Source organism: Felis catus, chromosome B2 (assembly GCF_018350175.1).
Source record: "Felis catus isolate Fca126 chromosome B2, F.catus_Fca126_mat1.0, whole genome shotgun sequence".
Taxonomy (NCBI): Eukaryota; Metazoa; Chordata; class Mammalia; order Carnivora; family Felidae; genus Felis; species Felis catus.
This window is the reverse complement of record NC_058372.1, coordinates 4,480,912-4,506,079: the sequence shown is the minus strand read 5'-3', so window position 1 is coordinate 4,506,079 and position 25,168 is coordinate 4,480,912. Positions and strand designations below refer to the sequence as shown.

The following is a 25,168-nucleotide window of genomic DNA, read 5'->3' as shown; positions in this document are numbered from 1 at the left end:
GAGTTCAGTAAGTGCTAAATAACCGTGAGTTGAATTGAACTGATCGGTGCTATATGTTTGAGGGCAGGAAGAAGAAATACTTTGGTTCTCCTATTTTGATTGAAAAAAAGTGATTCTCGTGCCTTTTTGTAGCTCGAAGTCACTCAGCAGCACAAACTGATTTCTTGCAAGGCTGGGGTCATTTCCACCGGTTATAAAGCTTGCTAATTATGTGCGAAGGTTTGGATACAGTTGGGCATATTTAGAACCAAATTCCTCCTAAATATTCTCACCTACGAATACCTCTCACCCAAATTTGGTCCTCTTCAATATCAAGCATTTAAAATAGAAACAGTGTTTAAACCAAGCTACAAAATTTAAACTATAGACTGGCATTTGGAAAAGACAGGCTTCTGCGCTGAAATAATGGAATGATGGACCAACATTCCAAAGGGGAGTCATCACCTGTTCAGAAGATCGCTTTAAATAGTTTGCCAAACATCCCATGCAGTGAACTGATCAAGTGGCAAATTAGATACCTTGCTAATTACTGTGTTGTCCGGTGGCTGGAAACCAAAGCCAGGAGCGAGGGACTAGTCACTGCGTATTGATTTAACAAAAATGTGGAAAGCTATGATGCCAATGGGCTTCAGTAAAGCTGGCGTTCTCGGGCACTGCTGACAGCCACAAAAATGATGCCTTTCTGGAAAGCAATCTGGGAAGCCACAAAAAAGTTCCTAGCCTCTGATCCAACTTCTGGAATTTCATCCCTAGAAACTTGTCCAAATCTGAACAAAAGCTGTATGCACAAAAACATGTCAATTGCAGCATGGTATATACTGGTAGAAAAATGAGAAGCGTCAATACCACAATGTTTAAAGAAGTATAGTATAGCTCTTCTATGGAATGTTAATTTCAAGAATGACTATAGGGGCACGGGGGTGGCTCAGTCGGCTAAGCATCCGACTTCAGCTCAGATCATGATCTTGCAGTTCGTGGGTTCAAGCCCCATGTTGGGCTCTGTGCTGACAGCTCAGAGCCTGGAGCCTGCTTCGGATTTTGTGTCTCCCTCTCTCTCTTTCTGCCCCTTCCCCACTTGTGCTCGGTCTCTCTCAAAAATAAATAGAAGTTACAAAAAAATTGAAAAAAAAAAAAGGAATGACTATAAAATCCATAGCATCTAGAAAAATTCTTGGAGAGTGTCAAAGAAACAAAAATTGTAAAATATGAAGTTTTATTGGGTTATAGCACATGCAAATCCATAGCACACGTGATCAGTGCACGTATTTCAAAAAGAGAAACCAAAGATACACTCAAAATGATGACGGTGGCTTTGTTAGAAATATAGCACTGCAAAATTAGCTTAAAAACATTTTCTGTATCCCTAATATTCTATGTTGTGGTCATATTTGATAAGTAAAATATGCAAAATATGGCCTTCAGAGAAAGAAAGGAAGTATCTTCTCCTATTTCTTGCTCCAGCGAAGTCATAAACTTAAGGGTCAGTAAAATCTTCCTTAAATCCAACCTGCAATTCTCATGCTGTGGCATGAGTATAGTTTCTCCTGCTCTCCTGTAAAAATTATAATTTCCGTCCTCCGTTATTCTGGCCAAGAGCACTAGAATTCCACATTAGGCTTTTTTTCAGTCCTTGTTTTCCCTAGAGGTTGCATGCAGGTGTGTGTGGAACAGGAGGTTTAAACTATAAATACAGATATGTTTAACCCAATACTTGTTGGACCCCTGGCTGGTTACGCAGGGATCTGATGGATGTGTGCTTTAATTCCTAAAATTCTGTGATCGTTATCTGGCCTCCTTCTGGAACTCATCATTTTAAAACTGAAAGTACAAAAAAAGTCCCGCATAGGATCAGACCAGGGCCATGGCCGTACTTGTCTTTGAGGGCCCTTCTCAGTTCCGAGCTGAGTAAACAGGTGTTATTCAGCTTTCCTTATGTGATTAAAAGAAATCAACCCTTCATGGCTGTCCGCTGGAGCGTCACCAAGTTCCCACTTTCCTTTCGCGTTCTGGAAACTTGAGCTGCATTTGGGCAACATAAACAAATCAAATATCCAAGGTCGTATTCTTTTGGAACCCATTCTGTTGTCCAGGGACGTCTCTTTAGTTCAAAAAACTTACCTACCAGGATGGTTGAAGACGTTTGCCTCGGCCTTAACACGCGCACTAATATTGCATAGTTAAGAACCTGGGTTCGGGGACTAGCCCTTTCACTCGCTAGGTGCGTACCTTTTGTCAACCACAATAAAACAAGAACCTCACTTCTTGGTATTTATTCGTAAAAGTGCATAAGGACCCTAATGAGGATGCATTTTTAAAACGTGATCATGAATTTTGGTGGTGGTGTTTTTTTTTTAACCCCCAAAGCGCTCCCTGATGTAAATTCTGAAGTGCTCTAATGACGTAAAATGTGTGTGTGGTTGTGTGTACACATTAGTGTGTGCATATCCAAGACCTTAGTAATACAATGATGGCTGTACAAATTGGTTGTCGAGGACATATGCTTGTCCAGCTTCGCTGTGAGCCAGCCCCCAATCGTAAACATCTCAGCAACTGCTGACTCTGAATCTCTGGGGTCACGGAAGGTGTGGATTCCTTACCGCATTCCTTTCTTGAACAGCATGTGTCAAATTACAGGAACCTTCAGCCTAGAGCGTCTCAAGTGCCACACAGTGAATACATATCAGGTATGTTGACATCTTGATGCTCCTCGGCCCTCGGGGCAGCCAGGCAAGGCCCGGGGATGTGCCGGGGCCTTCAGGGAGACCCGGTCTGATTGAGAGCTGCCTTTTCTGTTTATGCCAGTGTGCTGGACACGTAAAAAGGGGACAGGGAGCCCTGCGGTGAACGCCGGTCTCATTGTAGATCCCTTGTTCACATCAGTAACAAACTTCTTACGCTGGTCTTGACGTCTCATTGGCTCTTTTTCTAGCTTTTTTTCTTTGTTGCTTTAAATGATTTGTGCTTTTCCCACAGACGGCGCTGCCTTTCCTAAACGTGGGATGTCCAAGGCCCGGAGCATCTGTAAATGAATAGCGAGGTTCCTGGCAATGTCTCTATCTGCTCGGAGGTGTCATTAACGTGACCTTACGATTGTGCTAGAGCTGGACAACACAAGAGGGAAAAGTGGAATCCACCCAGGTCTCGTTTAGGAAATGCGGACATTTTTCAGAAGAAAATGAAACCTTCAAGAGATTATTTTAACCTAACCAAAAACTTAAACAACCTGGGTGAAATCGCCAAACTCCACCAGCCTTGACATTTATGGACTACATCCCTCGGTCTTGGTGGGCTGGGGCTGCGAGCGTACCCCACGTGGAGGGAATGGCTTTGGGGTCTTCTGTCTGCCCCCGTGCTTGAGCCCTCTACCAAAATCCCCAGTATGATATTGGGAAGACTTTCTTGTTTCCTTCTTAGAAGTAAACTAATTGGGGGCGCCTGGGTGGCTCAGTCGGTGAAGCGTCCGACTTTGGCTCAGGTCATGATCTCGTGGTTCATGGGTTCAAGTCCCACGTCGGGCTCTGTGCTGACAGCTCAGAGCCTGGAGCCTGTTTCAGATTCTGTGTCTCCCTCTCTCTCTCTCTGCCCTTCCGCCACTCACATTCTGTCTCTCTCTCTCTCTCAAAAATAAATAAACATTAAAAAAAAATTTTTTTTTAAAGAAGTAAATTAATCGTGGGGCACCTGGGTGGCTTGGTTAAGCCTCTGACTCTTGATCTCAGCTCAGGTCGTGATCTCAGAGTCATGAGTTCAAGCCCCACATTGTAAAAAAAAAAAAAAAAAAAAAAAAGTAAATTAATCCTGAAGACTTGAATTAAATAGAGAAGTGTCCTGTTTTTTGTTTTTTAAGGTAGAAAACTAGTGGTGATCTTTTGGGTTTATATTAATAAATTGTGAGTAATATGGCACTCGAAGTATTGTCATGTTTAACAAATTTTTGCATGTATTATTTGGATTATCTCATAGATTATCACGGCGTCCCAAACCTACAATGTGACATGTCATCATCAATTGAGACTTATTTTAGGTTTCAACAAGACGGGAAAATTGAGACTCAGACCTCGGGGAAGTGTTGTGAACTTCCCGTAAAATTCTGCCGAGGCAAACTCAGCAGGGTTTTTGAGGGGCCACTGAGGACACGTAGAGGAAACATTGTCTAAAAGTAACATCACTAGTTATCAACAGGGTAAGGCCTAGAACATACCCACTGACTCTCAAGTCAATAGTACCTTCCTAATTCCCAATCAGGTGTTCTTTGCTTTCAAATTCATTCTTTCTCTCTCTCTTTCTCTTTCTTTCTTTCTTTTCTTTCTTTCTTTCTTTCTTTCTTTCTTTCTTTCTTTCTTTCTTTCTGCCTTTGTCCACTTTTACCTTTAGTGACCGTCATTTATGGAGTATGCATCCTGTTCTTGGCACTAGGCAAGTATCACACAGCACGAGGTGTGGGAAAACTTGGCTGATGTGGCCCAGAGCTCACACGGTATAATGACAGACACAGAAGCAGATGGAAATCCTGATCTTGAATTAGTTCCTTTATCTCTCTGCACCTCAATTTGTCTTTCTCTACAACGAGTGATAATGATACTATGGCAAGGGGCGCCTGGATGGCTCAGTCAGTGGATCGTCTGACTCTTGATTTCAGCTCAGGTCGTGATCTCAGGGTTGTGGGCTCGAGCCCCATGTCGGGCTCCGCACTGAGTGTGGAGCCTGCTTGAGATTCTGTCTCTCCCATTCTGTCCCTCTCTCCCTGTGCCATTCTCTCCTACTCGTGTTTGTGCTGTCTCTCTAAAATAAATAATAATAATATCTCAAGAAAAATCATGTAAAGAACATCACACAGTGAATTAATACAAACTGTGTGTAATCATGTGAATGAATCCTAGTGAGAACAGTTACAAGGAAGTTGAACACCTCCCAGGATGCTGAGTAATCCTCAATTTCTGACCAAGCAGAATAGAAAGATCTTGCTGGGGCTCCTGGGTGGCTCAGTGGGTTAAGCGTCCGACTTTGACTCAGGTCATGACCTCACGGTTCGTGGGTCTGAGCCCCGCATCGGGAGGGCTCTGTGCTGACAGCTTGGAGCCTGGAGCCTGCTTTGGATTCCGTGTCTCCCTCTCTCTCTTTCTTTCTCCCTCCCCCACTCATGCGCTTTGTCTCTCAAAAATAAATAAACATTAAAAAATTAAAAAAAAAAAAGTAAAGGATGCTGTGAGTGGACCAATGATGATGACATATCACCAGCCAAAGGTTATCATTGACTTAATTCTATGCACTTGAAGTCAGGGCAGGGGGGGTGAAGGGGAGGAGTCAAAAGGAATCCAGCGTATATGGAGAGTGACTTTCTAGAAGTTGAAACTTCTAGAAGATGAAAAAGGGCCAGTGTGACCGACACATAGAAAATCGGCAAGATGTTGGGGCACCTGCCTGGCTCAGTCAGTAGAACACACAGCTCTTAATCTCAGGGCCTTGAGTTCAAGCCCCAGCTGGAGTCTGTTTAAAAGAAAAGAGAAAAGAAAATCAGCAAGATGTGTCTCTCAGGGCAGACTCTCACCGGTCAATCCAACAGAGGCAGATGTTTAAACAAAAATGCCCAGTTATTAAATCATGCTGTGAAATACAACAGCTGTCTGCTTAGGGCATTCAGAGCAGGGATGGGAGCGGGGGTGGGGGGCGGGGTATGAGAGCAGACTAGCCCTCATTCAACTTTGGCTCACGTCCCTTTTATAACTGGAAGGTTCTGCGCAAGGTAGCACGAGCGTTTGTTTTCCATATGGAGAAATTAAATAGAACAGGCATGATATTGTGAAAAGAACACTGGAAGTAACAATTTTAGCTCTGCCGATAGCCAGCTGAATGATATTGGGCGCGTTATGCTCTGCTGTACTTGGGGATACTGGAGCTTTCCAAGCTAAGTTCCACAAAACACAAGCGCTCTTTGAGGTGCTGATAGGGGCTCACCGAAAAGGAATTGTGGGGTCAGAGAACTTTGGGAAATGCTACATCCTCCAACACCCCCTAATGTACGGCCGCGTGTTCGATGCTCTGACGAGCTCCATCATGAAGAAACCAGTGGAACTTTATTGCGTTGTTTGCTAGAACTTATTTGTCCACGAGACACTGTTTTATCGCCCTCATTTGAAATAGGACTTGGGAAACACTAGCCAGGATTTCTCAGGTCCTTCGGGTTCTAAAACTGAGATTCTTTCTTTAAAGTTTATTTATTTTGGGGGCGCCTGGGTGGCTCAGTCGGTTAAGCGTCTGACTTCGGCCCGGATCATGATCTCCCGGCTCGTGAGTTCGAGCTCCGTGTCAGGCTCTGTGCTGACAGCTCAGAGCCTGGGACGTGCTTCGGATTCTGTGTCTCCCTCTCTCTCTGCCCCTCCCCTGCTCACACTCTGTCTCTTTCTCTCAAAAATAAATAAACATAAAAAGAATTTTAAAGTTTATTTTTGGAAAAGAGGGAACACGCAAGCGAGTGGAGGAGGAATAGAGAGGGAGGGAGAGAGAGAATCCCGAGCAGGCTCCACGCTGTCAGCACAGAGCCTGACGTGGGGCTCCATCCCACAAACCGTGAGATCATGACCTGAGCCAAAATCCCAAGTCAGACACTTAAGCGACAGAGCCACCCAGGCACCTCTGAAACTAAGATTCTTTCTGAAACCGATACAGTGCAAATGACAGAGGTGGATGTAAACACCGGGGTGAGTCTCAGCTTCTCAACCGGGCTAAAGCAACGAAATGTGAAATGTGTGCCAGAAACATATCGCCTTGTCTAGAGGTATCCTCCATAATATTTCTGGAGTCGGCTCTTTGCGAGAGTTAGAGAACTGCTTGGGAGCTCGTACCACCAAAAATTCCCCTGGGATCTTCCATTCACGCATTTCACAACTTCTGAGCGCCTACTCTGTGTCAAGCCCCGCTCCAGACGCCAGCTCGACACACGGCCCTAAAATCGCTCCAAAGCGTGGTGTGACCAGCTCAAGAGCCGGTTGCCTCCGCTTTCCACCAGCAGGTGGCAGTAGTAACCACTTTGTAAGCAGCATAACGGATACAGGCAAAAATCCAAGTGAATCTACAATCAGAACTACTCTGGAGGGTATTATGCTAAGTGAAATGAGTCAGTCGGAGAAAGACAGATATCATGTTTTCATTCCTATGTGGAATCTGAGAAACTTAACAGAAGACCGTGGGGGAAGGGAAGGGAAAAAAAAAAAACAGTTTCAAACAGAGAGGGAGGCAAACCGTAACAGACTCTTGAATACGGAGAACAAACAGGGTTGATGGGGGCAGGGGAGAGGGGAAAATGGGTGATGGGTATCGAGGAGGGCACTTGTTGGGATGAGCACCGGGTGTCGTAGGTAAGCGACGAATCTTGGGAATCTACTCCTCAAGCCAAGAGCACACTGTATATTCACTGTATGTTGGCCAACTTCACAATAAATTATATTAAAAACAACAACAACACTACTCTGGTGTTACTGTGTGACCTCGGGACGGCTATTTCACCCCTCTGGAGCGAAGTTCCCCTGTCCGAATCATGGCGATCATAAAACACCCGCTTCTTAAGTTGTCTTGAGGATTAAAGGAGAAAAGGCACTTCAAGTGCTCAACGTCAAGGAAGGTCTCTGGAATGTTGGTTTCCGTAGGGTTGATACTGTTCTCAGGGTACCTGACAACATGTCCCCTGAACAAAGTAGGAATAAAATCGGATGGCCCAAAGTAGTATTTCTTCCAGAGCAGTGACAGTATTGAAAGAAAAGAAGGAGATGTACATAAGTGAAATGTAACATAGGACGCAATACAAGCTTATGGTAATCATTGGAAAGAGAGCAGGAAATTGGGCGGGGTTTTAAATTGCTGGTTTTCCCATGGTTAGACTATCTTGGTTGTCTGGTGACTTCCCGGTTGTACTAGCTCAAAGTCAGGGTGAATTATCTGTGGATTTCTTCCCCAGCAGAGGAGCCGTTGGCTTGCCGATAGAGTTCCTAGCTCGACAGCCAAGGGAGGTGCGGGGCCAGTAGATGGGAACAGTTTTTAACAAGCTTATTGTTTGCGGCAGAAAGCAGACCTCCAGGATGCCTCAGTTATAATGCTCCATAATTCAGATTGAAAAGCCTCAGGGTCAGCTTAGCTTGCTTCTAGAAACGACATGGGGGGGCAAAACTGGGGAACAGAGGTGGGGTTGAGGGGTGAGCAGGTCGAGGATCCTTTTATAGGACTTCCGGCATGGCTCACCCAGCCCAGCTTCCGGGCAACAGCTATTTCTAAAGATAATCTAGATGTGCAAATATAGGTATTTATTGAATACATTCATTTATTCGGGAATGACTAAGGTGCTTCCGGGCGTAGATGATTTCAGCGCAGTCTCAAGAGTTCAGTTAGAGAAGCCAACCGGGTTTCCGTTGGCATTCCAGAACATCCACGATTTTCTCTGGTAACAGACAGCTGCGTGTCACAAGGAGCCCTACCCTCCGGGGAGAGCCCCAAACTGAACCCACGAGCAGCTGAGCCGCCCTGTTCTCACTTTGCTAAACATTCATGTGCTGAGACTGGACGAGGGAGAAATAGAAGACGGAGGTGAGCAGCGTCCTGACGAATGTCAAGGGCTCGGCGGATCGGATGGCAGGCGTCGTCGCTGTTCTTAACGTCTCAGATGACCAGACGTTTCCGAGGCTGACTTGACTTTTCACGGCAGTTTTTGGTTCACTGCAAAATCGCGTGGAAGGTACAGGGGTTTCCTACACGCTCCGCGCCCTCACACGCGCGCGACCTCTCCGGTTATCAGCATCCTGCGCCCGGGGCGAGACCTTGGCTACGTTTGATGAACCCACGCGGATACCTCACTGGCACTCAAAGTCCCCACGTATCTGCCATTCTACTACCCCACAGAGTAGTTTTATTGGCCTAAAAATCACTCCCCTCGCCCCTCCGGTCCCTGGAAGCCACCGATCTTTTTACCGTCTCCATAGTTTTGCCTCTTCCAGAATGTTACAGAATTGAAATCATACAGTATGTCAATGTCACCTTTTCAAATTGGCCCTCTTCACTTAGCAATATGCATTGAAGGTCCCTCCATGTCTTTTCACGGTTTGAAGGCTCGCTTCTTTTTAGCCCTGAATAACCTTCCATTGTGCGGATGGACCACACTTTATGTATCCGTTCATGTCCTGAAGGACATCTTGGTCGGTAGAGTCTTAAATTAGAGAATTTGAAACAATTTCATGAACTGCTATCTTCTCTTTTGACTTAACTTATTCCTAACTCCCGGGTCAAGGACCCTTCTTTTTTTTTTTTTAATGTTTATTTATTTTTTTTATAATTTTTTTTAACATTTATTTATTTTTGAGACAGAGAGAGACAGAGCATGAACGGGGGAGGGACAGAGAGAGAGGGAGACACAGAATCGGAAACAGGCTCCAGGCTCTGAGCCATCAGCCCAGAGCCCGACTTGGGGCTCGAACTCACAGACACGAGATCGTGACCTGAGTTGAAGTCGGCCGCTTAACCGACTGAGCCACCCAGGCGCCCCACGTCGAGGCCCTTTCTTGAAACGGTTTCCAGTATCAGGTTCCAGATGTGATAAGCAAAATAAAGGTTAATCCTGAGTGCATAGATATTAATCAAAAAGAAGAAGAGTGTGAAAACTACTTACATTCATTAATAAAAAGTTTGGTATCCTTACTTGATTTTGTGATGTATCATTATGCTAAACACACACACACACACACACACACACACACACACACACCCTGAAGTTCAGTAAAGCAAAGCAAAGCAAAACAAAATAAAACAAAAACAAGTGTTTTTGTCAGCAACCACGACACAATAATTTGCTGAAATTCCCTCTTAATTAATTAAGGTTTATGCCCACTTTATTAGGGTAGCAGAATTCTAGCATCAGCCCCAATGACCCCTGCCTCATCTACTCCCTCCTGTGGTGTGTGGAACGACCCGTGAATCTGATGCCACATCACTAGCACGATTGGGTTATGTTACACAGCGTAGTTGACTTTAAGAAAGGGAGACTGTACTTGGTGGGCCTGACCTAACTGGGTGAACTCTTAAAGGCAAAGGGGACTTGAAACATGAAAGGGATTTGATGCAAGAGAGACTTTTGCTGGCCCTGAAATGGAGGGGGCCATGTGCTAAGAAATGAGAACAGCCTCTAGGAGCTGAGAATGAGGCATGGCTGACAGCTATTTCCCCAGAAATGGAGACCTTGGTCCTAGAAAGAATTAAATTCTGTCAACATCCTGAGTGTGCTTGGAATCAGATTCTTCTCAAGAGTCTCTAGAAATGAAAATTCCTAATAATATATTTTAAAACTCTGAGAGCTCTTCTGTCTTCTCTGATTTCTGAGATAGAATCCCCAGGGATTCTTTAGTTTTCACGGATGCAATGATTGTTTTTTTTTTTTTTAATCTGTCTGATGGTATAATTATAGATTTTTAAAATCAACCTTATCGTGCCACAAACTCCCCCCAGTAACGTGCATCCGTTTTAGGCGTGCGGTTCAATGAAGTTTGACAAGTACATACACTCTGTTCCTTCAGCCACAGTCGAGGTATTGAACACTCTCATCAGTACAAATTGTTCTCTGCGCTTCTTCCCAAACACCCGCCAGCCCCAGGCCCCAGGTAGCAGCCGATCTGCTTTTTGTCGCCATAGATCAGTTTTGCCTTTCCCAGAGTTTTACATGAACGGCGTCGGTCAGCCTCTACTCTTGTGGGTTCGTGTTGTAATTACGCTGCTCAGCCTAACGTTTTTGAGATCCATTCTTCCCTTTCTGCACGTAACATGAGCTCACTGCTTCCTATTCTGAGCACTCTTCCTCTGCGTGAATAGGCTACATTTGTCTATTCTGTTGTATACCTTTTGTCTTATTTCAGTTTGGGGCTGTTATGAATAAAGCTGCTACAAACAGCTTTCTTTTTTTTTAAGAAGAACATTCTTTTTTGTTAAAGTAGGCTTCACGCCCAGTGCACAGCCCGCCAGGGGCTTGAACTCATGACCCTGAGGTCAACACCTGAGCTGAGATCAAGAGTCAGACGCTTAACTGACCGAGACACCCAGGCGCCCCTGCTATAAACATTCTTGTGTAAGTGTTTGCGTGGACATATATCTTCATTTCAATTTAGGTCAACGTAGAGGGGTTGCAGGGTTGTATATCCAACATATGGTTAGCTTTGTAAGAAACTGCCCAAGTATTTTCCAAAGTAATTGTATAATTTTACATTCCTACCAACAACCTATCAGCGTTTAGTTACTTTGTATCTTCACTAACAGTATTGTCCGCCTTTTTTTTTTAGTGTTTGTTTATTTATTTATTTATTTATTTATTTATTTATTTAGAGAGACAGAGTGTAAGCAGGGGAGGGGCAGAGAGAGAGAGAGAGAGAGAGAGAGAGAGAGAGAGGAAGACACAGAATCTGAAGCAGGCTCCAAGCTCCGAGCTGTCAGCACAGAGCCTGACATGGGGCTCGAACTCACAAACCGCAAGATCATGGTCCAAGCTGAAGTTGGATGCTTAACGGACTGGGCCCTCAGCCGCCCCTAAGCCTTTTTATTTTAGCCATTCTAGTGGATGTGGTGGTATCTAATACGGTTTTAACTACCATATCTATGGTGATTAGGTTTTATCAACTTTTAAAAATTATTTGTCCATTTTCGATTTCAATGATTTCTGCTCCAATCTGTGTGATTTCCTTCCTTCTACTTACTCTGGGCTTCCTTTTTTTTTTTTTTTCTAATAGCCTCTTAAAGTCTTCACTGAATGTCTGGGATGAGAACACTCAGCTCCCCCATTTTAGCTGGTCTGAGAGCTCAAATACCACTTTGTGTTGTGTGAGGCCTAGGCGAAGCTGGGTTTGAACACCCCCATTGTCTATCACCTGGCCTTGTAGAGCTTCACCGGCTGTGAGTCTGACCTAGGGCTCAGCCAAGTCTTGAGGGATCCCCTCTGTGGATTTCTGGAGCCTTCTTCAATCCAACCTCCCCCTCCTTAGACTTCTACCTTCCAACATCCGCTGCCTCTGCCTCTCTAAACTTCATCTTCGCCAGACTCTGCACAGGATCCCCCTCTTTGCACCTGCCATCCAGTTATTCCCAGGCAGATAACGGGCAATCATAGAGGTCTCTTTCTTTGTTTCCTTTCTTTCTAGGATTTCACGCCTGTCCTATCTGACGCCCGCTATCTGAAAAATAGTCGTTTCTTATATTTTGTACAATGTTCTAGTTTTTGATGAGAAGGAAGGACCAATCCTTGTTTTTCCACGCCGACCAGGCGCAAAACTTCCTTCACTATAGATCCTTAAGTTTTCTCTTGTCCACGCACCCTTTGTTTGCTGGGGTCTCTTGCCTTTGTGGTAGAGGCTTTCCCCACATATCAGTGTTCCTTGGGTGTCCATAGTCAACAATGAAGCGTGACAAAACTGATCTGAAGCTCTGCATGGACGAGCAGGGCTGATGGTGCTCAATTTAGGGTGATGGATGGGAACCCGACTTTTTCATTGGCAAATCCCCATGTATCAGTAATGCACGGCGGTTTCTTTTAAAGATCGTCAATAACGTAGGCGACAAATTCTCCAATCTTCTGTCTGAAATGATAAGCCTTGCTGCTGCTAGACTTAGGAAGTAGAGTTTCTCTAAGTTTCCCTCTTTTCAGTATGGTATGACTTCTCACTTTTACCCTCCACTGTCCCAAGACTCAGTTCTTTTTTTTTTTTTTTAAGTTTATTTATTTATTTTGAGAGGGAGAGAGAGGGAGAGGGAGAGGGAGAATCCCAAGCAGGCTCTACACCATCAGCGTGAAGCGAAACATGGGGCTCGAACCCACCGACCATGAAATCATGACCTGAGCGGAAACCAAGAGCTGGACGCTCAACCAACTGAGCCACTCAGACACCCCAAGACAATGCTTTTGTTGCACTCTCCAAAGGGCGAGCCTCCAGTCTTGGGCAGCTGGAGGGGTTGGTGGGGGTGGTAGTTGACCTGCTGTGTGAGTTTGGAGGAGGGAATCTGAGTGTTGAGTATCAACCCTCCTGGTTTTTCTTGCTTTCTCATCCTGCAGTTTCTGCATGCACACATAATTTGTTTCTGGTTCCTGAGATTTTTCTCGGGGTCTGCTATAGATATTACCTTGCTTTTTATTTGCTTTCTCTCTGCTGGTTTAGAATTTATCTTTCTTTGGTCTGTTAAGTCAGTTACCATTCTCCCATTGGCTTCCCCACTTTGCAAAATGTTGAACGTTCTTATTTGCTACCAACTCTTATTTCTTTGTCCTTGGGGTTTTATGCATTTTTACGTAAATTCAGAGACTATTTTTAAGAGCGGTTTTAGATTTGCAGAAAAACTGACTAGAAAGTACAGAGTTCCCATATACTCCCTGTGAAGGAAAAAAAAAATGGCTTTCCTCTTTTTGTGCAAGGGAAAAACCCGGTTCTTCTCTACTGGGTCTTTCTCATTTTTACAGGGACATTTCACTTCTGACACCACCGGTCACCGAATGCATAGGATTCTCCCTACAGCAAGCAATTCCTGGGTGTCCTACAGTGTAATTCAATTCTGACCTGTCTACCTGGAGATCGTTTGGATCCCACAGGTTAAGGGCTCAGGCCCTTAAGACGATTCCCGTCCCACTTCGGGTGCCAATCACTAGTAGGTTCCCACGTTACCTATGACTGCTGTCTAGTTTGGCTACAAATCAGAGATTCCCATGATCCCCTTCTCGTGTTCGATGAATTTGCCAGAGCATCTCACAGAGCTCTCACAGAAACACTTACATTCACTAGTTTATTAAAGGGTGTGATAAAGGACACGGGCGCACATACAGGTGAAGAGATACACGGGGTGGGGTCTGGGAGGCCCCAGGGAACAGGACCTTCTGTCTCTGTGGAGTTGGGGCGCGTCCCCCTCCTGGTGTGGGTATGTTCCAAACTCCATGCTGCTGATATTTTATGGAGGCTTCCTCACGTAAGCACGATCAATGATTAACTCCCTTTCCAGCCCCTCTTCCTTCTCTGGAGGATGGGGTTGGGGTGAGGCTGGAAAGTCCAGGCTTCTAAGCATGGCTGTCTTTCAGGTGACTGGCCCCATCAAGGAGCCACCAGGAACCTGCCCAGAGTCGCCTCATTAGGACAATAGATGCTCCTGGCGTTCTTATCACTTAGGAATTTATGAGGGTTTTAGGAGCTCTGCCTGACGGACAGGGTCAAAGGCCAAATAGTAGAACAATAGATTCTCTTATCACTTATCACTCCAGGAAATCGCTGGAGTTCTAGGAGTTTAGTGCCAGGAGCTGGGGGGGGAGAGACCAACTTACACATTTTCTATTCTCTCACACCCCCTCACTCTCCACCCACGTAATTTCCCCTACTGTTAACATCTCACATTAGTTTGGTACTTTTGCTCCAACAGAGGAGCCAATATCGATACCGTATGATTAACCAAAGTCCACCGTTTACATCAAGGACCCATGTTTGTTTGTTCGGTTTGCTTCTCTTCCACTGCGCTGGGAAGAAGCAGCAGTCTATAAATACAAGAGTTAAATCCTCTTGTGTTCCACAGAAAGGCCCCTCTCTAGCCTTCTGGAGTTCCCTGCATCCTGCTTACCCCTTCTTTACCGATTCTTACTCATTCTTCAGCCCGCCGTCATTGATCTTCTTCCCTCATTAGTTTACTGAAATCGATCTCTCCAAAGAAAACAATTCTTCCCTTACTGCTAAATTCAGGTAATACGCGTTATCCCTTATCACACTGGACTGTTCACAGCACAGGACACTGTTCACCCTCGCCCCTTGCTTGAAATATTATTTTATCACGTCTTCTCCCTTTCTGGTCTCCGGCTAGTTCTGTCTGCTGGTTGCTACTTCCCTGGCTCTCCGCTAGCCATCTTCTGAGATGTTCCTACTGATCCCTGCCCTTGATATCACCATAGTGAAGTCGCTTCCCTCGCTGACCTGGATCGATCCACTGATCCAAGTGGCCAGGGGAATACAGACTGCTTCATGAGGGTTCCACGAAGCACCCACATAATTCACCATTATATCCTCTGACAAACAGAAAGTGCTCAGCTCAAATGTGAGTTTGCGAGGCTCCTCTCCTCCCTGTAGAGCTCTCCTCCCCCACCCTCACCTGTATGAAGTTCTATGGCACTTTCCTGGACCCATCATCTGGCACTTAACACGTTTTGCATTTATTTTTAGTATTTTCTAAAATTGTTCAATTCTATTAGAGTCAATGAATTCAGACCTGCTCTGTGGCTGGCACCAGACTCCTTGCAGGGCAAAGGTCACCGTAACCTTCCTCCTGGAAAGCGGGCACCTTGTGGGCAGGTGGGGACAAGCCCTGACTATCTGTGAAGTGCCAACGGCACACAGACCAAGAGCCTGGTCAAGTGGTGGAGTGAAACCAACCCTGGCCTGCAAATCTCAAATTCTAGGTTCGACCTTTGACTCTTACAAGCTCTGTGACCTTGAGCAAGTCACCCCACAAACCTGAACTTATTTCCTCGTTGCGATAAAGACATAGTCATTACAGTTTCTAACCTGTGGAGGTCATCAGTTGTTAGACGCACCATGGATTCCAGAGCAGATTTTGTGCTTGTGTTGGGTTGGGTGTGGGGCGGGGGGGGGGGGGGGGGGGGGGGGGGGGGGGGGGGGGGGGGGGAGGCGTGTGTGAGAAGCACGATGTTCACTGTCTACACCAATTATAAAATGCATTCGGATTTCATGAACATTAAAATGAGCGAAAGTGCTTCTTTGAATCCAGGCAATAGGTCTACAGAAGCGATCAGGTGTTCTGAATACGGAAAACCACTGTGTACCCGTGAGCTCTGACGATGGCACGCTAAAGAGGTATTTTCTGAATTAATGGCTGAGTTGCTTTTTCCTTCTTGCTTGCTCAGTCTTATCTGTGAAGGATTTGCTGGGATCATTATTAAAATTTCAAGCATACGTTAAAGTGAGAGCAATGAGCTCCCCTGTACCCGTTACCCAGATGCAACAAAAATCAGTACAAATGCACACTTGTTTCATCTGTAGCCCTATTTAGTTCTCCACCCCGCCCTGCCAACACCCCCTTGGATTGTTTCCTCAAGCCTATCATTTACAGATACTTTTTAAAAGTTTATTTATTTTGAGAGAGAGAGAGAGATAGCATGAGCAGGGGGGGGCAGAGAGAGAGGGAGAGAGAGAGAGACAGAATCCCAAGCAGGCTCCACACTGTCAGCACAGAGCCTGACTCGGGGCTCGATCTCATGAACTGCGAGATCATGACCTGAGCCAAAACCAAGAGGCAGACACTCAACCGAATGAGCCACCCAGGCACCTCCCAACAAGTGCCCTCCTTAATGCCCATCACCCATTTAGCCTGTCCCCCTCCCCATCACCGCTCCAGCAACCTTCTCTTAATCGAGACTGTATACGCGGGGATGAACTTAAAATAACAGAAGCCAAAGGACAGTTTTGCTGAGTTTGCAGCATCGGAGGGGCGGGTAGAGTTTGGTCAACAGGCACCCACTCCAGAATCAGACATGCATTCTCTAAGCTGCCAGGGGACATTTGCTGCTCGCCGGCTTACGCAGCATTATAAAGCAGACTCCTTGGAGTTCTCTGCTTGCTATTCTGACACATATTTGAGTTTTATACCCAAGAAGTAAATGATCTCCAAAATCAGCCAGTCATTTCTGAGTAGCGAGATAAGAGATTCATTTGAATTCATGCCTTTAAAGACGTGGGAGCCAATCAACACCCTTCTGCAGTGAAAAAACAAAAACAAAAACAAAAAACAAAACCTGATTCTTTTCCTGAAATCCCAGCTTTCTTTACAAGATGCTGAGGAACACGGAATTGCAGGACTGTGACACAGCCTTTCTTTTATTCTTTCCACCACCCCAGGCCCCGGCGGGGGAGGACAATCTTTTGTCTTTATTTTCACAAGTTACCACCTGGTTTGGAACCTTCAGGGCTATTTCTGAAGCCCCATTGGTGCCTGCCAGAAAAATCCTCTAGAGCACACACAGTTGAATGGAAGATAGTTTTGAGATGTTAATTTACATTTATTACATAAAAAAGATACTGCATAGGGGCGCCTGGGTGGCGCAGTCGGTTAAGCGTCGGACTTCAGCCAGGTCACGATCTCGCGGTCCGAGAGTTCGAGCCCCGCGTCAGGCTCTGGGCTGATGGCTCGGAGCCTGGAGCCTGTTTCCGATTCTGTGTCTCCCTCTCTTCTCTGCCCTTCCCCCGTTCATGCTCTGTCTCTCTCTGTCCCAAAAATAAATAAAAAAAAAAAACGCTGAAAAAAAAAATTAAAAAAAAAAAAAGATACTGCATAAAGGCAATGTCTAACTTAAAGCAAGTTCCAACTTTTGAGACAAACATCAAGGAGCGCGAGGCCACAAGCTTTAAAACCAATTTTGCACAAAACACGTATTCTGCACAAACGTGTTAAGTTGGTCTAAAGGTCTGAGATGAAGTCCTGCCCTCAAACTGCCCACAGTCTAGTTGGACAGACAAACCCAAGCTCAGGGAACAATCCAAGAGTGAAAGCGCAAGTCTGGACAAATACACAAGCCATGAACGAAGGCACCGTATGGCTGGGCTTACAAAAGTGTTTCAGGTAATATGTTCTAGCGGTTTTGAATGGAGGGATCACAGTGCTCTGAAAAACCCTGAAAATCGTCACAAGGAAGGTACACATTGGGCTGGAATCGAGAACGTAGGTACAAATCAGATAACCTTAAGGGGAAGGGGAAAGCAAGTAGCCTTGGAGAGAGTCAGCTTGGGGAGGGCAGAGGTTAAGAAACGTGGCGAAGACCGCCCTGGGAAATGCCTTCACGGTGATGCCAGGCTGAGAGGCCGAAGATTACTCTCGCGGACCCAAGGTCCACAGCAGGATTTAAGGCTAGGGGGTTCCCTTTCCTCCCTCTCCTCTCTCTGTCCTTTAAAAACAGAGCCTGATTCGACAGAGGCATTCCCAGCTGTCAGGAAAGAAAGCAGCAACGGAGGGGCTCAAGAACGTTCCTGGCCCCAAAGTGGTCTCTCTGGGGGTGGAGCCCCGAGAGGTCGGAGGGGTCAGGTAGGATCACAGCTCAATGCAGCCTCACTCGGGCTTTGGCGACTCTGCCCGGGGTGAAAGGAGGTTCCGCAGCAGGTGAAAGGCTTTTTCCAAAGCGCCCCCCTGGATTCCAGGGTGCTGAGATTGCCGACGGCGCTACGGGGCGCCCGCCGAGCGCGCGCTCTCTCTCTCTCTCTCTCTCTCTCTCTCTCTCTCTCTCTCACACACACACACACACACACACACACACACACACACACACACACACACACACACGTGTCTTCTCCCCATATGGTTAGCGCTTCCAGGTTTCGTCTAGCTCCTGCTCACCAGAAATAGAAAATTAATCACGCCGAAGAACCGACAGCGGGGCTGGGAAGGGAAAGTGCGCAAAGGGGGCCCAGAGAGCAAGCTGTCCGCGCAGACGGCTCTGCGGAATCTGCGCGCACCCGCAGTCTCGCGTTCTCCGGGGCCCGCCGGGAGGTGGGGACAGGGGACCCGGGGGCCCGCGCACCCCCGGCTCGCCTTCCGCGCAGCCAGCAGATGGCTCCCGGGCCCGCGCTCCCCCCCCCGCTCCGTCGCCCCCTCTCCAGACGCAGGGCCGGGGCGGTCGGGGAGGGAGGCCGCAGGGAGGGGCGCCCGCCCGCAGCCCCGCAGCCCCGCAGCCCCGCAGCCCCGCAGCCCCGCAGCCCCGCGCAGCGGCCTCCTCCCCCGGGCGCTCGGCGCAGGAGGCCGGCCGGGGACGCGTGCGGAGGCCGGCTCTCGCGAGGTGAGGAGGAGCGCCGGCGGAGGCGGTGGAGGAGAGGCGGGAGGAGCAGGAGCAGGAGGAGCAGGAGGAGGGCGAAGAGCGGGAGCGGTAGGAGGAGGCGGCGCAGGAGCAGGAGGAGCAAAGGAGGAGGAGCAGGAGGAGGGGGAGGAGCAGGAGCAGGAGGGGGACGGAGGAGGTGCAGCAGCAGGAGGAGGGAGAGGCGCCGGGGGAGGAGCAGCAGGAGGAGGGGGAGCAGGGGGAGGGCCGGAGCCGCCCCCGCCCAGCCCGGCGGGAGCCGAGGAAACCCCGGCCCCGCCGCGGCGCCGCTCCGCCCGCCCCCTCCGCACGCCTTCCGCCTTCACCTAGGGCCGTAGGTGCGGCGCGGGGCCGGGCGGCAGGAGCGGCGCCGGGAGCCGCAGCCGCAGCCGCAGCCGCAGCCGGAGCCGCGCGCCCGCCCCGAAGCCCGCGGGTCTCCGTTCCGCCGCCGGCAGCTGCGGGGGGGCGTCATGTAGCGGCGGCGGCGGACCCACCTCGGATTTGCAACTCTGTCTCTCTCTCTCTCTCTCTTTCTGGAGGGGCGGGGGGCGCGGCAAAATTGTATCTCCGCCCTCGCTCTCTCGCCTCCCCCGGGTGCAGGCTGCATCCGCCTCTAAAAATTGAGGGGCTCGGGGAGGGCGGGGGGCCGCGGATCGGCGTGGGACCGGCTCTGCCCCCGCGCCCGGAGGGCCACCATGACCGACGAGAGCGCCGAGGTCCCCGGGGAGCTGACAGGTAAGAGCGGCGCGGCCGCCGGCCGCCGCGCGCCCCTCACCTCCGCCGCCGGCCCGCGGGTCCCGCGAAGTCGCGGCGCCCCCTCAGGTCGCCGCCGTGCTGGGCGGGGCGCCGGCAACTTTGCTCGCGTCTCGCCGCCCGGGAAGCCGAGTCCGGGGAGGGCGGCCGTGGGCAGCGGCGGGGGCCCCCGGAGCCCCGGGGCGCCTCCCCAGCCCGCGGCCGGTGGGGGTGGGGGTCGAGGTCGGCGGAAGCGGGGCGGGGGCGGGCCGCGCGGGCTGGGGAGTCCTGGAAGCGAGGAGCACCCCTGACGGCCACCAGCCCACTGCCCCAAACTCGGGGAAGTCCGGGAAGGGCCAGCACGGGGGGCGGGGGGCGAGCGCACGGCGGGGTCACCTCCGGCACCTGCCGGGCACCCCCCACTGGAGCACCCCCCCACCCCCCGCCACACGCACACGCGGGGAGGGGGCGCTGCTCTGGGGTGCGCCCCGAGCCCGGCGAGGCGTGGCTTCGCCCAGCCCAGCGGCAGCGAAGGGGTTACAGGACTGACGCAAACGCGGGCCGGGAAACTGAGGGTTAATGACTCCAGCTTATTTTCATAATAGTTAACCTACCGATTCTGCCCATCCCGGAGCCCTGGGAACCTGTGTGTAGTGCCCTGTGCAAGGTGACCTATTGTTTGGGTCCCTTGAGTGTTTTTTTTTTTTTCTTTTTTTTTGATCGGCGAGGGGTGGGGGGGCTTTGGGCTGGGTTCCACCTCTTGGGGTTTAACTTAATTATGTGGAGGGTTAAAATGGCAGAACTAAACTGAGGTGAGACAGAGTGTTTTTGAAAACCCACCGTGTAAGCGTGTGTGTGTGTGTGTGTGTGTGTGTGTGTGTGTGTGGCGTGTTGTGTTTGAACCAGGTATGTGTGTCTGCGCGTTTTGAGCCCCTGTGGCCTGTGCTCCTGACTGAACCATCCTTGGCGCACTGCAGGGAAGGATGCTGTTTAACGGGTGCTGACAGCAGGAGGAAGTTGTGCCTGCCTGTTCGTGTGCATTTGAGAAACTCGCCCCTCTGTGACTCCTTTTAGCCGTGATACTTTGGAGGAGTTTCTGTGCTTTTCCATTGCTCACTTAACTCAGCAGGTGAAGCGATGTGAAGGAGCTGTTGCTAGGTTTGTATGGATGCTTCTGCTTTTGTTGAATTAGAAAAAAAAACCCCAACAAACCTCAAAACGCAAACGTAATTTTTTACCCAAACTTAGGACCTGAAGTTACCGGGCCCTTCCCCCACTCTGGCCTCTCCTCTCTCCCCAACCCTGTGGAGTCACCTCCTGAGATAAAGCATCAGCTGCCTTTGCCGGAGCGAGTGGCCCATCCGGTTCTGGGAGGCTGAGATCTTCCCAGCACCCCTCTGGGAGGAGAAAACCATTGCCCACAGTCTCTGAAGATGCCTGCAGAGGTCCTGAGAAAGTTTGGGGGAGGGCTGGCCTCCTTGGCCAGGGGACGAGGGCAGCTAAAGAGGTTGGTGGATTTGTGAGTTAGTTGTCCTTGAGCCTGGTAATGAAAAGGTTAGGTAGTTACTTAGACGAGAGAGAGAGAGAGAGAGAGAGAGAGAGAGAGAGAGAGAGAGAGAGAGAGAGAGAGAGAAGGGAAGGGATGGAAATAAGATACCTGGTTTATGTTGATGGTTCTCAAAATAAATCCTTTGGTATGTTTTAAAAGTTGATTTAATCCTTATCTAGAAATGGAATGTGTGCTTATTGAGTCTTGCCCGGCTCACATGTCTTTCAAGCAAGTGACACATACTTTTGTGACATGCCCAGTATGATTTTTCTGGGCCTGTATACGGCCCAATTCGTCTGGGATGGGGGAAATTCCTAGGAAGAAGCACTGCTTTCCTCCCATTGCAAGTGCTGAGACTTCCATTGCCATCGAATCAAAATGGCAACTGTGTGAAAACCTCAGCTTATTCCCTTAAGCTAATCCCCGAAGGTGTTTAAGAAATGTACCGTGTATCTCTCTGATTATGAAAGAAATACGGGCTTGTTATAAAAAAATTTAAACGCTGACGGGGATGAGAAGACTGTCCTCGGCCGTGTTGCCTCTCCGAGGTGGTTGCTTCTGACCTTTTGGAATCTAACTTTCCAGTCTCCTTCTGTTCTGAAGTCCATTTCTGACACTCCTCTCCCACAGGCCTCTTGTGGGGGGGTGGGGGGGGGAAGAAGTCTGATCATACCCAGAGCTGGCTGGAGAGCTCCCAGGGCAGAGAGGTTCCCCACTTGTCCCCTTTCCTCCCTAACATCCCAACTCCTCCTTGTCAGTCCCTGAACAAGCTGCATTTTCTCTTGTTTCCTGCCCTTCTCGCTGTGGGCACAGCTCCTCCCTCCTCTTTTTTGCTCTTAAAAAAAAAAAATTAAAAAACAGATTTATTTATTTTTGAGAGAGTGCAAGCAGGGGAGGGGCAGAGACAGGGGGGACAGAGGACCCAAGATGGGCTCTGAACAGACAGCAGAGAGCCTGATATGGGGCTTGAACCCATGAACCTTAAGATCATGACCTGAGTCCAAGTCAGATGCTCAACCGACTGAGCCACCTAGGCAACTGGTCCCCTTCTTTGCTCCTATCTAACTTGGTGGCTCTAAACTTTTGTGGTGGGTTTCCAATAAGGATATTTGATTACCCCTTCACAAACATTTATTTATTAAGCTATGTACATACTTCATTTAGCATGTATAAAGTTTATTTATTTTGAGAGAGAGAGAGAGAGAGAGAGAGACAGCGTGAGTGGGGGAGGGGCAGAGAGCGAAGGAGAGAATCCCAGGCAGGTCCTTGCTGCCAGTGCAGAGCCCGACTTGGGCCTTTAACTCATGAAACTGCAGATCATGACCTGAGTCAAAACCAAGAGTCGGACGCTTACCCGAGTGAGCCACCCAGGCACCCCCAGCATGTATAATTTAAAAACATAAACTGAAACATTGCAAAGATAAATAAAACTTCTGTGTTCTTACTGCACCTCGGTGAATTATACATTGCATTTTTTTAAATTCTTTTTTTTAATGTTTTTATTTATTTTTTGAGAGAGAGAGAGAGAGACAGTGCACGCACACAAGCCGGGGAGGAGCAGAGAGAGAGAGGGAGACCCAGAACTCGAGGCAGGCTGCAGGCTCTGAGCTGTCAGCACAGAGCCCGACGCGGGGCTCGAATCCACGAACCATAAGATCCTGACTCGAGCTGAGATCCAGAGTCGGATGCTTAACCGACTGCACCATCCAGGCGCCCCTGGACACCCTGCTTTGGACCAGTGGTGTCTTTCCTACTCTTTCAAGATTCGGCTCAGGAGTCCCCTTCTCCCTGAAACCTTCATGAGCCTCCTTGTCTGTGATCTCATGGTAGCGAGTGCAGATTTTTGTAGAGGCGTCTGTCTGCGGCCTCTAGACCATAAGCACCTGTGGAAGGCAGGGCCCTCTCCATCCCTGCATCTACAGAACATTTGGCACGCGGGAGCTATTCCTGTGGACATGTATTTTGGATTGAATATATGAATAAGCCTATACGATTATACTGTAGAATACAGAGCTACGGGAGTATAGAGGAGGTTGCTATATTTTGAGGTACACTAACCGGGAGAGGAGGGAAAGGGCATCTCAGGAAAGGGAATAATACCTACAAAATCCTAAGGGCGTGGGATGGATAGGGATGGACAGTCGGGTTGCTAAGAGATTTCTAGCTTCATCAGTGGCCAGAGGAGGGGTGGGGGAAGAGAACGAGTGTGATTTGGCACCTGTTCCATTTGGAGTACTCCCTGGAGTCCCAGGAAGACCTTCCTGCCACCGTGCCCATTTTGAAGTCTCCCCTCCTCTCTCAGTTCCTCCTCTTTGCTCAGCATCTGAGCCCCCAGTATGAAGCACGTAGCAGGTGTTCACTAAATACGTGGTGACTGATAACTGTCAGCCTTGTTACAATAAGCTACAAAACAACGACAATAAGAACAAACAAAAATACTCCTTCGAATGCTCTCTCCTCCCCAGTGCCTTTTTTTTTCTTACCAATAAAAGACTATAACGAAACGATTCTCTCCTTTCAGAAAGCATAAAGGATGTTATTGGCAGAAAGATAAAAATTGCAGTGAAGAAGAAGGTCAAGCTGGAAGTTAAGGGAGACAGAGTTGAAAACAAAGTGCTGGTAAGTATTCTCGTTTCTTAAACCGTTTGGAAGTGAAAGTGTTTTTCCTCTTCGTTGTTTTGATTGCTTAATTTCCAGGCAACTCAAGTGCTGTGATTCACATTTAGTTCGAAAGTTCTGAGGGCCATTTTGTCTTGGGTTAATTGGAATATGTGGCCATTGAAAGTGAACAGTAGGGCATTTACAGTTTCGAGATTGCGGTGTTGACAATTGTATTTCTTAAAATTATCACAGTCACCCACATTGAGGTCCTCTACAGCCTGTTTTCCAATTACTCAGCTTGATGTGAACTGAAGCTTATTTAAAGTTATCTTTGCTGTGGCGGATTGTGTGATTTTATTTGTGAGGACTTAGGGAAGCGTTTAAAAAATTTGTGTCATGTTAGTTGAACTATGTAAGTGTTCTCAGATGTGACGTCTGAGTCACTGTTACTGGAAAGAAAACACCTGTCGTTTCACACGGATGTTTGGTATTTCGAAGGGAGCTGCTTGTGGCACTGAGACTGAACTTGGGGTCCCCCCAGCGTGTGGGGTTGCTGCCGGGGACCCGGGGACTGGACCGTGTGCTGGTCAGAGTGGGGAGGTCATTGTCAGTGACTGGGCTGTACCTTTAGAGAAGCGAAGAGCCCTTTGTGGTATTCTAGTGGCTTCTAGGTTGAGACTGTGGGGAACCTTGATTTAGCCTTGGGGGAATACATGTTGTTTGTGTTTTTGTCGGAGAGAATATTCTGTTTCTCTTTTTATCATAGGAAATTCTCCAGCATACGCAAAAGTCGAGATTAGTATGTTGAACCCTGTGAGTGTTCATCCAGCTTCAGTAGTCTCTTTGTGTTTCACCCGTCTTGTTTATCGACCACAGTGCCCCCCACACCTCTTGGAGTATTTGAAAACAAACCCCAACCATGTGTCATTGGAAAGAGAATACTTTTAATATTCTGTTTCATTGGTTGAAGTTGCCACAGAAAGAACGTGAAGTGTCTTCCTGATAACGTCTGTCTTGAGAATCTTCTCGAATATCTAACTACCTTCCCTGTAGATGGAAGGATTATGCTCTTGATGGATGACTTCTCTTTCTCTGTGGGCTACGTGTATGAGTTGGGATGGCAGAGAAGCTGAAGGGGGAAAACTTGATTGAGTGGCTTTGGCCCTGGTACCCAGTGTGTTCATGTAACCTGCATAATTAGAGTTACCCATAGCAGGAATGATTGGGGCCATTATTCTGACTTATTTTGCTTTAATGAAGAGTAATTTTTTGGGGCGCCTGGCTGGCTCAGGTGGTAGAGCATGGGGCTTTTGACCTTGGGGTCATGAGTTCAAGCCCCACGTTGGGTGTAGAGATTGCTTATGTACAGAAACCGAAGAAAATCCCTTAAAAACAAGAGTAAAAGAGTACATTTCCTCAGGGTGTATTTTACGTAATGTCGTAGGATAGTG

At 48.1% G+C, this 25,168-nt stretch overlaps 1 protein-coding gene across 15 annotated transcripts in view; it reads left to right on the top strand.

The window, feature by feature from the left end:
• The first annotated feature begins 19,073 nt into the window (after positions 1–19,073).
• Positions 19,074–25,168, top strand: part of CARMIL1 (capping protein regulator and myosin 1 linker 1) — a 310,815-nt gene continuing 304,720 nt past the window's right edge. For 4 of the 15 annotated variants that reach the window (XM_045057039.1, XM_045057038.1, XM_019830107.3 and 1 more), the window contains exons 1-2: positions 19,076–19,570; positions 23,638–23,735. In XM_045057039.1, the coding sequence (XP_044912974.1) occupies positions 19,531–19,570; positions 23,638–23,735 (138 nt within the window). In that variant the 5' untranslated portion in view covers positions 19,076–19,530. Of the gene's footprint in view, positions 19,571–20,568; positions 20,726–23,637; positions 23,736–25,168 lie in introns of those variants that run through there. The other 11 variants (XM_045057037.1, XM_045057045.1, XM_045057046.1 and 8 more) reach the window with 8 other exon arrangements.